General features: G+C 43.0%; 1 protein-coding gene across 4 annotated transcripts in view; it reads left to right on the top strand.

Moving 5' to 3' along the window:
• Window positions 1–707: 707 nt before the first annotated feature.
• Uggt1 (UDP-glucose glycoprotein glucosyltransferase 1) overlaps window positions 708–16,093 on the top strand; it is a 103,424-nt gene continuing 88,038 nt past the window's right edge. For 2 of the 4 annotated variants that reach the window (XM_031367145.1, XM_031367144.1), the window contains exons 1-3: window positions 708–961; window positions 10,331–10,466; window positions 14,050–14,132. In XM_031367145.1, coding sequence (XP_031223005.1) covers window positions 904–961; window positions 10,331–10,466; window positions 14,050–14,132 — 277 coding nt within the window. In that variant the 5' untranslated portion in view covers window positions 708–903. Of the gene's footprint in view, window positions 962–989; window positions 1,221–10,330; window positions 10,467–14,049; window positions 14,133–16,093 lie in introns of those variants that run through there. The other 2 variants (XM_031367147.1, XM_031367146.1) reach the window with 2 other exon arrangements.

The following is a 16,093-nucleotide window of genomic DNA, read 5'->3' as shown; positions in this document are numbered from 1 at the left end:
CGCAGCCTGGGCCTGGTGTGTCTGGTGTATTCTGGGAATTGAGCTTAGGTTTCCAGCTTAGCAGCAAGCACTTGGTCTTTTCTGCTTTCTCTTCCCCTGATGCTGCTTGGGTCTTGGACGTCGTGAGACAGGTGTTTTAGTTAAGAGCTGAGATCATTTAGTCTCAGCCAGTTTGACCAATTATGGGTCTCTGCATTAACCAACATTACATACTCTAAAACAAATTTATAACTTTTTCTTCCTTTTGAGATAGGGTCTTGAACTTACAGAGATTCTTCTGCTTTTTGTGTCTTGAGTTTAACAGTGTACATTTATTTTTTATTTTTTTATTATATATTTTCTTTATTTACATTTCAAATGATATCTCCTTTTCGGGTTTCCCCTCTGAAAAAACAAACCAACCCTGTTCCTTCCACCCTCCCCCTGCTCACCAACCCACCCCAGTGTACGTTTATTTAATTTGAGAGGAATAAATCATAAAAATAGGGAGGAAAAGGTTGAAATAACTACCAGCCACGACCTTTTGGGCAGCACCTTGAAGCTCACCTACGCGAACCAGGTTTTCTAGGATCTTAAATACAGGAGGCTGGGCGCGATCGGCCCGGAGAGGGGAGGGCCCGGAAAGGGGTGGGGCTTATACCGGTTTCAAGGCCGCCTGCAGGACTCTCTGGCAAACCCCAGCCCGCACTCGATAGCCGGAAGTCGTCTTGTCTTCGCCTCTAGGAAGCGGAAGTGCAGGGGCAGCTGGCAAGTGGGTTATTGCTTTGAGAAACCGGCTTGTGAGGAGCGGCGGGAAAGGCGCGTGTCGGCTTCTCACTGGCGCAGCCTCCCTGGCGATCGCCGCTGCCCCGCCCTGCCCAGGCGTCGTCGCAAGCACCGGAGTGGACGAAGTGCGGCTCGGGCATGTGCAGCCGGGGGGATGCGAACGCTGCGGATGCTGCGGCTGCGCGGCGGGTGACAGGTACCTCGGGTGGCGTGGGGAGGCCTCAGAAACAGAGGGGCCAGCGCGAGAGGCGACTGTGAGTCCGAGTCACCTTGGGCTTCCTCTTGTACCCTGGCTCGATTTTCCCTCCAGTGTTCTCTCCTGGAGCACCTCAAGTTGTCCCCAGCGGTCTTCTGTTCTTTGCGAGTGGCGGCGGGCTCACTCCAGCAGTCCTGACCCCGTTTGAAGTGTAGGAGGAGGAAGTGCCCCCAGGACTTTAGACCAAGTCTGACCCTAAGTAGGTTGAGAACCGGCGTTTTGCATGACTCTGGAGGAACGAGTTGGTGTTTTATAGGTTTCTGTTTTCAGGTGATGCATCTGTGGGTGTTAAGATCTCTTGGCGTGAAATTGGACGGTTCACTTCACTTTTAGCTTGTGATCTGCGTGCATCTCCAAAACGTGGTCGTGAGCTCTTCTTGCTGCTGGGCTGAAATCTCTCTTGTTCTGCATTTGTTGTCAGGTTTGAGATGGAGAGCGCTTTTTGTTTGTTCTGAGACCTGTGATCTTAACCTTTGCCGTGCCTTGGAAACATCTTTGCACTCGCAAGCTTATTGTAGTATAAAGCCCTTTATTTCCTAGTGATACTTTGTACACTGCCAGACGCATGAAGACATATTCATATCTGTTTGCTTCCCCTACCCCTTTGGAGATAGGGTCTCAGAATCCCAAGCTTTCCGTGGAATTCCGGCCACCATCAGACCTTCATGGAGACATTTTAAAAAGCTAGTTAACACCACAAAACTGGAGCAGATTGTAGCTTTTCCACCTGACTTGCTTTTGATAAACTTAGCTGAAACTTTTCTTTCTTAAATAAAAAAAATTATTTTGTTTACTTAGATTTTGTTCTGTGTGTACAGGACAACTTAGTGGAGTTAGTTTTCTCCAGCCACCTCTGTGTGGCTTTCAGGGATCAAACTCAGGCCACCAGGCTTGCATGGCAAGAGCTTTTACCCACAGAGCCATCTTGCTAAAACTTTCTCCTTTGCTTTCTTGAGGGAGGAAGAGAAAGGGAGAGAGATCTAGATCTAGAGACACAGATTTGTCTGTCTGTCTATATCAAGGTGGGGGGGAGAGAATATGAATATGTCATGTAGAGATGAGAAGACAGTTTTAGAAGAGGATTCTCTACTTCCACCATGGGGGTCTGAAACTCAAGTTTTCAGGTTTTGTAGCAATTGCCTTTACCTATTGAGCCATCTCCCTGACCTAAAACTTTATTAAAAGAGGTAAACAGTACTTTATATAGTAGAAGGGTATCTTAGTGCACATTTAACTATTGCAGAATAGATGGAGCCATGGAGAAACCTTAGTTAGAATGTCTCTGCTGGGATCCAATCCTTTGCATTCATATGAATAATAACTTGTTGGGAGTGGAAATCAAATGTATGTTTCACAGAGAAGAGCTATTAGGAATGATGAATGTATCAAGTTTGGCTAATTCCTTTTTACTTGGATTGGATGTTTCTTGTTATTCTTTGCTACACACACAGGTGCACGTGGGCGCACACATAGACACACACACACACTCGTTGAAACTCAGTCTGTAGATTTGCAGTTGCAGATTTTATTTTGCTTTTTATCTTTTTAAGAGTTCTTTAACTTTTCTTTAGTTTAAAAACAATGAAGCAGGCTGCAGAGATGGCTCAGCGGTTAAGAACACTGAGTTCAGAAGAACTGACTGTTCTTCTGAAGGTCCCTGTTCAATTCCCAGCAACCACATGGTGGCTCATCAGCAATGAGATCTGACGCCCTCTTCTGGTGTGTCTGAAGACAGCTACAGTGTACTTAAATGTAATAATAACAATAACAACAACAACAACAACAATAATAATAAATACACCTTTAAAAATGATGAAGCATCTGGATCTGTGATGGTGTCCTGTAACCTCAGCACTTGGGAGAGAGGTAGAGGCAGTAGGATTTGGAGTTCAAGGTTGTCCCCAGCTACATAACAAGGTAGAGGGCAGCACAAGTCATGACAAGAAACTATTTTGAAAGAGAAAGGAGTCTGGTGGTAACTTAGGAATCATGGCGCTTGCTCTGCTTTCCAGAAAGTGAAAGCATTTGCCACACACACCTGTCACCTACAGTTTTTAATATTTTATTGTGGATTAACCAGCAAGCTTCAGTTTAAATGCTCTAGGAGCTCATGGATGGCTGCTAATAGACTTAGGCCTGAACTTGTTGGAATGCTTGCTGGTTGTCTGCCATGCTGGCCAGCATTGCCCTGTCAGTTGCTGTCAACTTGGAATATTTATCTTCATAAGCAGCACAAAAGGACCACTAGGGTCAGAGTGCTAGTGGAACTTACATGATGAGATGAAGCATTCTCAAACAGAAGTGCTTCAGCGAGGGTCTTCCCCGTTTCTCTGGACACATTTTCCTTCCAGTATGGGGTAGGATTTGCAAAGCTGCTCTTAACTATGTAGCTTTTCTCTTGTTCCCATCTGCAGTGGTGCCGGCAGGGCAAGGGCAAGGGCGTATGCTTTCTCTATAAAATACTGCAAGGTGGGTCAGGAGACATGGTGCAGCTGTTGAGAAAGAGCGTTTACTGTTCTGGCAGGGGACCTGAGTTCTGTTCTCTGCACCCACAACAGTTTACAACCCCCAGAGCTCTAGCTCCAGGAGATCCAATGTTCTCCAGCCTATTTGAGTACCTGCACACGCAGTGAATGTAAATTCTCTCAGCCTCACATATAGCTATGTTAGTAAAACAAATAAATGTTTAAAATATTGTAAGAGTGCCTCTTGGTAAGCTTGTCACTTGTATCCTTCTTCTAATTTTAGTCTTTTTTTTTTTTTTAATGCTTTTCATTCCTTGTGTGTTTGGGAGGCGCATTCATGGATGTGTGGAGGCCTGAGGTCATTAATGACAGTCTTCCTTATGGTGGTAGAGAGATGGCTCAGTGGTTAAGAGCTCTGGCTGCTCTTCCAGAGGACCCATCCTTGATTTGCAACACCTATATGTCAGCTTACAACTGTCCATAACTCCAGTTTTGGGGGGACCTGACACCCTATTCTGACCTTCACAGGCTCCAGGTACAAATGGAGTACACATATCTACAGGCAGGTAAAACACCACTACACATGAAAAATAAAAATAAATCTTTAAAATAAAAGTATTCTTAGAAATTTATAGATTTATTAAGTCTTCCTTATTCTCTAATTACTTTATTAAATTACTTTTGTTTTTGTTTTTTTGTTTTGTTTTTTCAAGACAGGGTTTCTCTGTGTAGCCTTGGCTGTCCTGGAACTCACTCTGTAGACCAGGCTGGCCTCGAACTCAGAAATCCGCCTGCCTCTGCCTCCCAAGTGCTGGGATTAAAGGTGTGCGCCACCATCACCCAGCTATTTTAAAGCAATGTTTTTGAGATAGGGTCTTACCATGTATCCTTGGCTGGCCTTGGAACTTATCATGTAATCCAGGCTGTCTTTGAACTCATAGAGATATTGGTGTACAACAAGAATGTCTGTTGTCAAGGGGATTTTCAGGTTCAGTTTCTGACATTAAGTGACTAAGTCTGGAGGAAAGTCACAGTAACTGCTTTATTCCTTGGGGATGGGAGAGGCCCTAAGGCTGAGGTCTGCTCAGTTGCTGCTGGCTTGGGTATTTTATAGGCCCCCTGGGTCCTCTTCTTTATCCTATTGGTCCTCTTAAGATACCTGCCCCAATGCCTTCCAGCTGTTTCCCCTTGAAATGTCTCTCAGAAACCAGAAGCCAAGGTGTCAGGGGCTTCCCTCTGTCTCTTCCCCTGCCCATCTGTATACTGTCATGCTCCTCCAAGTGCTGCTGTGCACTAGCCATGTGGTCCTTCCTGGCCTTTGTAAATCATAGTGAGTCTTGGCCCACACTCCTCTGTTGTTTTAGTCCCTTCATGAATGAGCCAGTGTTTATTCCATTGTTAGTGCCTCCTGTGTTCATCCTAGGCATGATGCCCATGACAGGCAAAAGTCCCTGCGTCTGAGGAGCTCCTGTTTAGCCCCAGAAGTCAGCCTAGGTGTGAACCTGTCAGGGTGGTTGGGTGGATTGCCCGGTGCCAGTAGGCCTACTTCTTCAGATTGACATAGTTCCTTCCAAGACATGCCCCTAAAAAGCAAAACAAAAGAAAAACTTGTATTTGTGGGGGAGGAGTTTGATTCAGGGACTCTCTACCATAGCCCTATCTGTTCTGGAAGTCACTTTATAGAGCAGGCTAGCCTCAGGCTCAGATCCACCTGACTCTGCCTCCCTAGTGCTGGAACCAAAGGTGTGCACCAGGTGTGACTTAGAAAAACCTTAACCTGCCTTTGTTCTTGAGAGAATGTGCTTTGCTCAGTCTGAATCTGCAGAGAATACACCATCACTTTCCCTAAAAAAAGGATAGGAAGCGGATAACACAGTGCTGTAGAGTACTGACACGGTAGAGTACTGAGGCGTGCTCTTAAAATCCCAGGAATCGCCCCAGCTCCAGGCAGCCTGGCTTACTGAATAAGACTTAAAAACACACAAACCCACTAATGGAACCAAGCAAGGCTCTAAACTCTGCCACTTAGTTCCTGCATCTGAAGGTAAACTGCTCTGGACTTCCCTTGTCTTATTTCTCGAATGGGGATGGTGGTGCTTCCTTTGTGGCACATCTGTGGACTGACTACTGATGTGCTAAGTGTTATGCTGTGTGACCAAGTAGACACGGTTGCTCCCCTCCAAATCGTTGGCCCTTTGGTCGTTGTGTAGAGAGACCAGGAGACAGGATGCATGTGAGATGCTTGGACCTGTATACCCACTTCACAGCTCCTGCTTGTCCCTGCACTGAGTCCTTCCTCACTCCGAAGCTTAGCCTTCCTTGTTCTCTGTACACTATACCCATACATGCATTTGTTCACAGACATATGCTAGTTTTTTGGTGAGGCTTTGCATATTAGGAGACAATGCAGGGTTTTTTTTTCTCTCTCTGATTGTATGACCTTAGTTTATATTAAACATCTAAGTCCACTTATTTTCCTGAAAATTTGATTGTTTTTCTTTAGAGCTGAATAGTATTCATGTGTGTGTGTGTGTAAAAATTAGTTTTCCATGTATTGATGGACAACTAGGTTGATTCTAATTCTTTGCTGTATTAAATATAGCAACAGTAAACATGGAGGCACACACATCTCTATGCCAGGGTGTGGGTTTTTTCTTGATATCTACCTAGGAGTGAAGTATCTAAGTCATATGGTAGGTCTGGTTTTTTGCTTTTTTTTTTTTTTTTTTTTTTTTTTTGGTTTTTCAAGACAGGGTTTCTCTATAGCCCTGGCTGTCCTGGAACTCACTCTGTAGACCAGGCTGGCCTCGAACTCAGAAATCCGCCTGCCTCTGCCTCCCAAGTGCTGGGCTCCAATGTGATTCCACAATGACTGTATTACTTTGTGACCCCTCTCTCTCCACATCTCTGCAGCATTGGTTGTCAGTTTGGCTGCTGACAGTCATCCTGACTGGGCTGTGGTGTTACCTTAAAGGAGTTTTAATTTGCCTGATGGGTAGTGATATTGAACACTTTTAGAAAGACTTATTGGACATTTGTGTTTCTTCTTTTGAAAACTGTCCTTTCATTTTATTTGGCCCTTTGTTGATTGACAGTTTTATTTCCTTGCTACTAAATTTCTGCAGTTCTTTGTAAATTCTAGATATTCTTCCCTTGCCTGAAGCATAGCTGAGACTGTCTCCCTTTCTGTGAGCTGGTTGCTCCAGTACTTGGGGTTAGTTTCTGTGCTGCTGGTATTCTATTAAAAAAGCTCTTACCTATCCAGTATCAAACAGTATCACCTGTTTTCTTCTAGGAGTTTCAGGCTTTATTTATTTAAATGGTTTTTTTAAAAATTAATTAATTAATTAGTTAATTAATTAATTTTACATTTTTATTTATTAGTGCACACCAGAAGAGGGCATCAGATCTCATTACAGATGGTTGTGAGCCACCAAATGGTTGCTGGAAATTGAACTCAGGACCTCTGGAAGAGCATCCAGTGCTCTCACCAGCTTACTGAGCCATCTCTCCAGCCCCGAAGTTTCAGGTTTTAAATTAAGGTCCTTAACTCACTTTGAATGAATGTTTTTTGTACAAGATGAGAGGTAATCTGTTGTCTTCTGCATGTAGAAACTCAGCATTCCAATGCTGTTCATTGAATTCTTTTTCCCAGTGTATGTCTTTGGCTCTTTGTAACTTTGTATCATGGCCTCTGTTCCACCGATCTGCCTGTCTGTCCATGTGGCAGGACCAGCCTTTCTTTATCACTGTAGCTCTGTGCTGTAATTTGAGGTTGGTCTTGTAAGACCTGTAGCCACATTCTTTCCTCTTTTTTTGAAAATTATTTTTTCCTAAAGTATATTCTGATTATTCTTTTCTTCTCCCCCAGCTCCTTCCAGATTCTCCCCTACCTTTCTACCTACCCAACTCCATGTCCTCTTTTTCTGTCTCTTTTTAAAAAAATCAAACAGAACAAACAAAACCCCAAAACAAGAAGTGTACAACCCCTGAACAGGCAAAACTTAAAAATTAAAGAAAATGGAAACCAAATTATACAAGTAAAAAGACAGTTAGGCAGAAATGACCCAAATAAAGCAATTTGAAACAACAAACAAACAAAATTTACAGAAATACAGTTGAGTATTGTGTTGGCCATTTACTGCTGGGTGTGGGGCCTGCCCTAGAGTTGTTAATATGCCCAGATAGCCTCCATTTTTCCTTTGCAAGTGGGTGTCAGGTGCAGGTAACTTCTTGGTTAGGGATGGGAGCTTGTGTCCACTTCCCCTTCTCAGTGCTGAACCTGTGCAGGCCCCATGTGTGCTGCTCTTGTCTCTGTGAGTTCATATGTGCATCAGTCCTGTTGTGTTGGGGATACTTTCCAAGGTGCCAGCCATCAACTCTGGCTCTTAAAATCTCTGCCAAGCTTCATCAAATGTCCCATTTAGGACCGAATGCTTCATTAACACATGGAATGTTCAGTGTTTGTTTGTTTGTTTTTTTGTTTATTTGTAGAGAAGGTGGCTGGGCTTAACTTAACAGTCTTCTAAAAGACATACTTTGTATTTCTATACTTTATTTTGTTTCAATTATTTTTTAGTCTTTTTGTACATGTATAAAGTAGGCTTTTTTAAAAAAGATTTATTTATTTTATTTATATGAGTACACTGTAGCTGTCATTAGACACACCAGAAGATGGCATCAGATCCCATTACAGGTGGTTGTGAGCCACCATGTGGTTGCTGGGAATTGAACTCAGGACCTCTGGAAGAGCAGTCAGTGCTCTTAACCACTGACCCATCTCTCCAGCCCTAAAGAAGGCCCTTAATATAAATAATATCAGTTAAAAAAAAGTAGATCCTAATTGTCTCACTTAGTATCCTTTTTTTTTTTTTTCCTTCTTTGGCTTTTTGAGAAAGGGTTTCTCTGTGTAGCCCTGGCTGTCCTGGAAATCTGTAGACCAGGCTGGCCTTGAACTTAGATCTGCCTGCCCCTGTGTCCCAAACATGTGCATTGACACCCAGCTCATTCAGTATCTTTTGTGTCTGTCTCCATTAGGAGATTTTAACCTGTATCAAGGAATGGGTCTGGCCAGGAAGGGCCCGCCATATCTTAACATAACCTAACCAAGCACCAGACTGTTCAGTACTTCCATCTTCTTATTCTCATGGCCCCACTCAGAGTTAAATGCTAACCTTTGGTTTTTTGAAACAGGGTTTCTTTGTGTAACAGCTCTAGCTGTCCTGGAACTGGCTTTGCAGGCCAGGCTGGCCTTGAACTCACTGAGATCCACCTCCCCTTGCCTCCTGAGTGCTGGATTAAAGGTGTGCACCACCCTGTCTGTCTGTCTGCCTGTCCGTCCGTCCGTCCGTCCGTCCGTCCGTCCGTCCGTCCGTCTGTCCATCCATCCATCCATCCATCTATCCATCCATCCATCCATCCATCTATCTATCTATCTATCTTTCATTTCATTTCATCCATTTCATTTCATTTCATTTCATTTCATTTCATTTCATCCATCTTTCTATTTCCCAGGCTAGGAGTGCACCACCCTGGCTATTTATTTATTTATTTATTTATTTATTTATTTATTTATTTATTTCCCAGGCTAGGAGTGCACCACCCTGGCTATTTATTTATTTATTTATTTATTTATTTATTTATTTCCCAGGCTAGTAAACTCTGCTTTCGGTCCAGCTTCCTGAGCAGCTAAAATTACAGGGTTGAGTCACCTGGCCTGACTTTGACTTTGACTTTTCTTTGTGAGGCACTGGTGAGGAATGGGCATGCTGGGGTAGGCAAGGGTTTCACCCCTGAGCCACAGTTGTAGATGGAGTATGCTGACCTCTGTATAGTTCTGTAGTGGGAGTGGGGGTGTGTCTGATTTAGGAAGTTCTGTTGGCAGGTTTCCATGATGACATCACTCAAAAACTGGAGATGTCTCGTGCAGTGGTCTGGATGCAGATGTCAGTTTGCTTGGAGAGGCTGCTGATGGGAGGCTCTGTGCCATTTCCCAAGGAACTTGGATTCATTCCCTCCTTTGTAGATGGGAGCTAATGGCATGAGAAACTACTGAACTCTTGGCAGATTGCAGATCCAGTCTTTGAGCTGTTACTTTTGAAACACACTACATTGTTTCCTAGAGTAGAGCTAAGGAAACTGAGCCTTACATTGGGTGGCTTCTGACAGCAGATTTCATTGTCTTCCAGTTTTTTGGCTACAAGTCCACAGTTGAAGTGTGGCAGCGCCATATTCCCCCCGAAACTGAGGACTTGTGCTTGCCTCTTCAGGTTTCTAATAGCATCAGAGCCCCAGATAGCCCTAGACTTGTGGTGTAGTTCCAGTGTCTGCTTCTCTGCTCACAGGTACTCTCTGGGCCTGTCTGTTCACGTTGCTTTCTCCCTCTCTTAACACTAGTTAAGATCTCTTAACACTGGATTACTGTCCTGATGACCAAAATATTATCACCTCTGTCTCCAAGTCCGTTCCCATTCTGAGGTAGCGGTGTTATGACTGTAACACACCCCTCCCCTGCTGGAGAGCATGATTCAGCCTCCAGTACTACTAGTCATTTACAGTCTGTCTTAGTGTTGTTTACCCTCAGACTTTATGAAGTTGAATGTAGCCTGCCGTGTGACCAACATCACCCTTCAGAAAGGGAAGTGGTACCCTTGCAGGAAAGTCTGTGGCTGACTAGCCAGCTTTAACTTCCAACTTTCCGACCTTCCTTGGTGCAGGCCATTATAGTGTTAAGTGCTGTTGGTCTCAGAAGTTTATGTTTGTTATCATGTGTCTCCAAGTATTAACATTTTGTGCTTCCTGGTGGAATTTTGAACAATACCTTCTCTTCTTTTTCCCTTTGTAGGGCTCTGTTACAACATGGGACTCCTGATTGCACTGGCCTTACTGTGCCTGTTTTCCTTAGCAGAAGCCAATTCAAAAGCCATTACAACCTCTCTTACCACAAAGTGGTTTTCTGCTCCACTGCTGCTGGAAGCCAGGTAAGGAGGTATTCTCTTCTTATGACGGAATTCTGTAGACCCAGGGTCTGCGGTAAATGGACACTCTGTTCATGTGTTAACTGTCCCTAACAGTGCCCACTGGGCTCTGTGCCACAGAAGACTGTATATGCACGAGGATGCAGACTCTGTCTGTCAGCTGCACAGGCAGGTTTAGGGATGTTGCACATAAGAACAAGACCTAGGATAGGAGAATGGGGATGGAGGAGGAAGGAGCTGAAGAACCCATCAGGTCTTGTTTAAAGATGCTCCTGTTCTGCTCGTAATCTCCCAAATCTGGACACTTTCTTAAGTTTAGAGGGTCTAATATTATTAATATATATTTTTTACTTTCTTTTATAGCAAGTCAGATCTTACTAATTTATATCAGCATATATACACATATAAAAGTTTTTATGTACCACATAGTATTCCCTTATATAACTCTGTTGGTCCTTGACACTACGTAAACTAATAGGGCGAAGATCACATACCTGTAATCCTAGCACTTGAGAGGTTGAGGCGGGAGGATCAGGAGTTCAGGGTCATCTTTGATCTATAGAGAGTTCAAAATCAGCCTGTGATACAGGAGACAATGCTTTGAAAAAAAGTTACCTTGCTGGGCGGTGGTAGCACATGCCTTTGATCCCAGCACTTGGGAGGCAGAAAAAAAAAGTTACCTTAAAGCTGGGAGTGGTGACATATCTGTAGCCACAGCTGAGATGGAAGGATGGGAAAGGTATGCGGACACTACCTGAAGACCTCATCAGCACCCAGCAGCTTAGCAGTAAGAGGGTGGCATGTAACTCAAGGGTAGAATACTTGCTTGCCTGCCAGGTGTGTGCCTGTGTTCAGTCCTCAACTGCCCTGCCCCCTCCTCCAAAGATAGTTATAGCCATGTGTGATGGTATACACCTCTAAATCCAGCACATGGAGGGGCTAAGGTAGGAGAATTGTGTGTTTGAGACCAGACTGGGCCACCTAGTGATCCTCTGTCACAAACAAACAAATAGGCTGTAGATTAATTAATTATATAAGATAATCAAGTCTTAAATTGGTAAAATAAGTATTAAGTGATTTTTTTTTTTTTAAAAGAAATTCATGAGTTTTTGTTTTCTTTTGTCTTTAAAGATTAGGGACTCATATATCACAGACTTGGCTCAAACTTCCTATGTAGCCAAGGTTGACCTTGAACTTGTGGTCTTCTTACCTCCATCTATTCAGTGTTGGGATTATAGCCATGTGCTATCATGCCTGGTTTGTGTGATATTGGGGATAAGGAACCCAAGATTTCAGCCATGCTAGGAAAGCACTCTTAACATTTGAGCTGCATCTTCAACCCCTAGAAGGCTCTTATGACACATACCCATGGAGTTGAGAAAGCACATCTGAAACTGTCAGCTCTAATTCCTCAATTTTTTCCTGGTTTCTTTGATCACAGTTGAGTATGTAGGCTATGATGCTTGCTTCGCCAGCTTCTTTAGTACAATATCTCCCCATTTCAGGGTATCTCTGGCAATTTGCCATTTTGAGCTGTTACTTTCAGGCCCCTTTTCCAGTCAGTGTTGGCAGACAAGTGGTTAAGGTGATGGCCTTGAGGGCAACTCTAAAGGAGCTCTGTGTATTTGGAATCACTGCAGTTACCTCTCAACTTCGCTGAGGGCACTGTTCTTCCCTTCTGTCTCTGGTGGTGGATTTTACACTGTCTCTGCAGATGTTGATGTACCAGGGCATGTGGCTGTTAAAAGATCTTGTTTTCTTCCCATCTAGTCTTAAAGGGACCAAAAAATGTTCCTGTGTATAATTTTAGATTGTGCTTGATGATTATGAAGGGATTTTAGCTCTGTGATTGCCCATGAAATAATATATACATTGAATTGAAGTAAAACTCTTGAATGTTTTGAGCAGCTATAGTTACTATTAGAAATATGTAAATAAGTATTATTCAAATTGAGAGCAACAATCATTTATTATTAGATATTATAATGGCCAAAGGATATAGAATGATAGTTATTAATGAGTTATAAATCAAATCTACTTGAATTTATATTGACTACTAGTCTAAGAAATAAGATTACTACCAGGTATACAGATTCTGGAGGACAGTAGGGTTGCTTGTAGAAATACACTCTTTCTCTCTCTCACTTGATCGCTGTGTGTGAGGGACAGAGTCTTGCTATGTATAGACTAGGCTGACCTCAAACTTGAAATCCATCTTCCTCTGTCTGCTAATAACAATTTTTGGGATTGTAGGCATGAGCTATCAAGCCCAGCTAGCTCCCTTTTCAGTTTTTCCATAGATGAAGACTTTAGCAAGTTCCTAGCAGCTTGCTTATTTGGAGTATGGTTGTAATTAAGGCGGCTGTGACCAGGGTGGCTGTGACCAGGGTGGCTGTAGTCAGGGTGACTGTGACTAGGGTGGCTGTGACCAGGGTGGCTGTAGTCAGGGTGACTGTGATCAGGGTGGCTGTAGTCAGAGTGACTGTGACCAGGATGGCTGTAGTCAGGGTGGCTGTGATCAGGGTGGCTGTAGTCAGGGTGACTGTGACCAGGATGGCTGTAGTCAGGGTGGCTGTAGTCAGGGTGGCTGTGATCAGGGTGGCTATAGTGAGGGTGACTGTAATTAGGGTGGCTGTAGTCAGGGTGACTATGATCAGGGTGGCTGTAGTCAGGGTGACTGTGATCAGGGTGGCTGTAGTCAGGGTGACTGTGACCAGGGTGGTTGTAGTCAGGGTGACTGTGATCAGGGTGGCTGTAGTCAGGGTGACTGTGATCAGGGTGACTGTGATCAGGGTGGCTGTAGTCAGGGTGACTGTGATCAGGGTGGCTGTAGTCAGGGTGACTGTGATCAGGGTGGCTGTAGTCAGGGTGACTGTGATCAGGGTGGCTATAGTTGGGGTGACTGTGATCAGGGTGGCTATGATCAGGGTGGCTGTGACCAGGATGGCTGTGAGGTCCTGCACCTGAGTAAGGGTTCCAGGTGCACTGAGAACAGACCCCTGTGGGTGTCTTTCTTAGATTTGATTTTGTTAGATGTATACTAATTTTAAGCTAAAATTTGATGATCTTGAAAATTTGTTGTTTTGGATGTTAAAAGCTTCACACACTGCCTTTATCCTTCCAGAAATTGTTCTGGGGTTCATGTTAGCTATGGGAGAACCTCTAGCTAACACGTCTGTTCTTCATAAGACCTCTCAGAAAGGCTGTAAGCAGAACTGCACTAAAATGGCCAGTTCCTAATTCTGATGTTGTGACTGATGAGTTCTGCTAATAGCTTTCATAAGTCATTTGTACATTAGGGCTTCCTATTATTATAGCATTTTTATTGTTCCAGGTTTCTTAAGAAATAACTATTGAGTGAACACATTATGCTGTTACTAATAGCTAAGGAAAAATGAAGCTTACTTTTCATTAAGAAAATTCACATTATGCATAAAGATGTGTGTGTATGTGTGTGTGTGTGTGTGTGTAAAAGTCAAACTACAGACATTTGGGAATGTAAATATCCTTTTATTCTCTCTAGTAATATAGTTTGTGTTGAAAGATTTTATCGTCTCATTGCTGACATCTCCCACTTTTCCCCCAGTGAGTTCTTAGCAGAAGACAGTCAAGAGAAATTTTGGAGTTTTGTAGAAGCCAGTCAAAACATTGGATCATCAGATCATCACGGTAAAATTGAAGCCAATACTCGTTTGACTTTGTGGTCTGGGGAAATGTTAGAAGAAAATGGTCTTCTATGTATAATACATGTAACATAGCAGCTAATAGAAAACTTTTTCTTTAATGACTAGAGTTGTGCTGGTAGGAAGATTGATCTTAACTTAGTGCATGGGAAGCCCATGCTCTGTCACTGAGCTATTCCCAAACTCCTACTGATTTAGACCAACACATTATTTATTTTCCTTTTGAAGAGATTAGGTCTTGCTTTGTGAGCTGAAGTCCCGCTGCTTCAACCTCTTAAATAACTGGGGCTATTGGCAGATGTCATTGTGTGAGCCACAGATCATTTTGTGTGTACACACAGTTTGTTACTGTGACTGAAAATGATTCCTTTCTTCCCTGCGTTTGCTCTGCTGTGCTCTTTTGTTGATGTGTTTTGGGACTACTTAACGGAAATACATTTTATTGTAGATCATTTAGTATTAAGTTTATCTGTCTGTTTTGGTATGAACTAACTACACAACTGGTCTATTTGTGTTAAGTGTGTTATCATTAAGTTAAAGCCACCAAGCATGTTTTTCGATATGCCTGCTGGCCACTGAATACTGGAGTGTCAAGATGTCAAATTAAGATGTATCTTATATCGTTCAGTTTTAGTTAATGGTGTGCTTTCGTGAACATTTCTAACACAAAAGACGCAGTATAGGTTATAGACACTGCTAGTTAAAGATGCTATTAGAGGAGATACTCAGGCACCACCATGTACATGAGAGTGGTGCCATAAGATGCCACAGGATGCCACCCAGTGAGCTCTTAGTTGTCGTGATTTGGGTAAGTGTACTTTATTGATTTACCTAGTGACAGAGTCACCCAATAGTATATTGCTCTGAGCATATCTTCCCTCAGTGACATATGACTGTCATTAAAAAATTGAACACCACAAGGACAAGTGTCACTTCTTACTGGATCAGAAATGGTTGGAAACTGATAGAATGGGTTACTTACATTTGTTGCTAAAATAGCATTTTAATGCCCATCGGAGTTTTGTGACAGGATACATACAGCTTTTGATCGGCATTTATAAGTTTTAGTCATATAGTCATGTGACTTAGAGTGAACTAGAATTGTTTGTAACAGATTATTTCACAGAGTGGGAAATACAGCTCAGTGGTTATGAGTGCCCATGATTTTCAAATGACCTGAGTTTAATTCCCAGCTCCCATTTCCAGCAGCTCACTGCTACCTATAACTCTAGCTCCAAGGGGATTTGATGCCTCTGGTTCTGAGGGCAGTCATGTGCACACACGGACAAACACATCACTAAAAACAATAAAATGAATCTTAAAAACATATTTTACTTTTATGATTTTGTGTAATGGGTTAAAAACTCAAGTTTTAACATTTAAAATGAAATTTCAATATAAATATTTTGGATAATGTTATAGGGATGTGAATTGATAAGAACACATTCATTGTCTCATTATTCATAGTTCTACCATCCAAAGATTGACATTAATTTCTGTGAATGTTTTTAAGTATTTTTCTTTTTTTTTTCACATAAGAGGATGCTTATGTGATATGGAACCTTTTTTTTTTCTTTTTTCTTTTCTTTTTTTTTTCTTTTTCCTATACAGATTTTCTCTGTATAGCCCTGACTGTCCTGGAACTCACTCTGTAGACCAGGCTGGCCTTGAACTCAGAAATCCACCTGCCTCTGCCTCCCAAGTTCTGGGACTAAAGGCATGCGCCACCACTGCCTGGCAATATGGAACCTTTTATATTCTGCTTTAAAAATGTAAATACTGGGGCTAGGGTGATAGTTTAGTGGCACTTACCGTGAGAGCAGGAGGACCAGGAAGCAGGAGGACCAGGGAGCAGGAGAGCCAGGGGGCAGGAGGGTCAGCAGGCTGAAGGGCCAGGGAGCAGGAGGGTCAGCGGGCAGGAGGGCCAGGGAGCAGGAGGGTCAGCGG

Source organism: Mastomys coucha, unplaced genomic scaffold (assembly GCF_008632895.1).
Source record: "Mastomys coucha isolate ucsf_1 unplaced genomic scaffold, UCSF_Mcou_1 pScaffold14, whole genome shotgun sequence".
In the NCBI taxonomy this organism is placed as follows: domain Eukaryota; kingdom Metazoa; phylum Chordata; class Mammalia; order Rodentia; family Muridae; genus Mastomys; species Mastomys coucha.
Note: the sequence above shows the minus strand (reverse complement) of the source record. Positions and strands in the feature narration are given on the sequence as shown.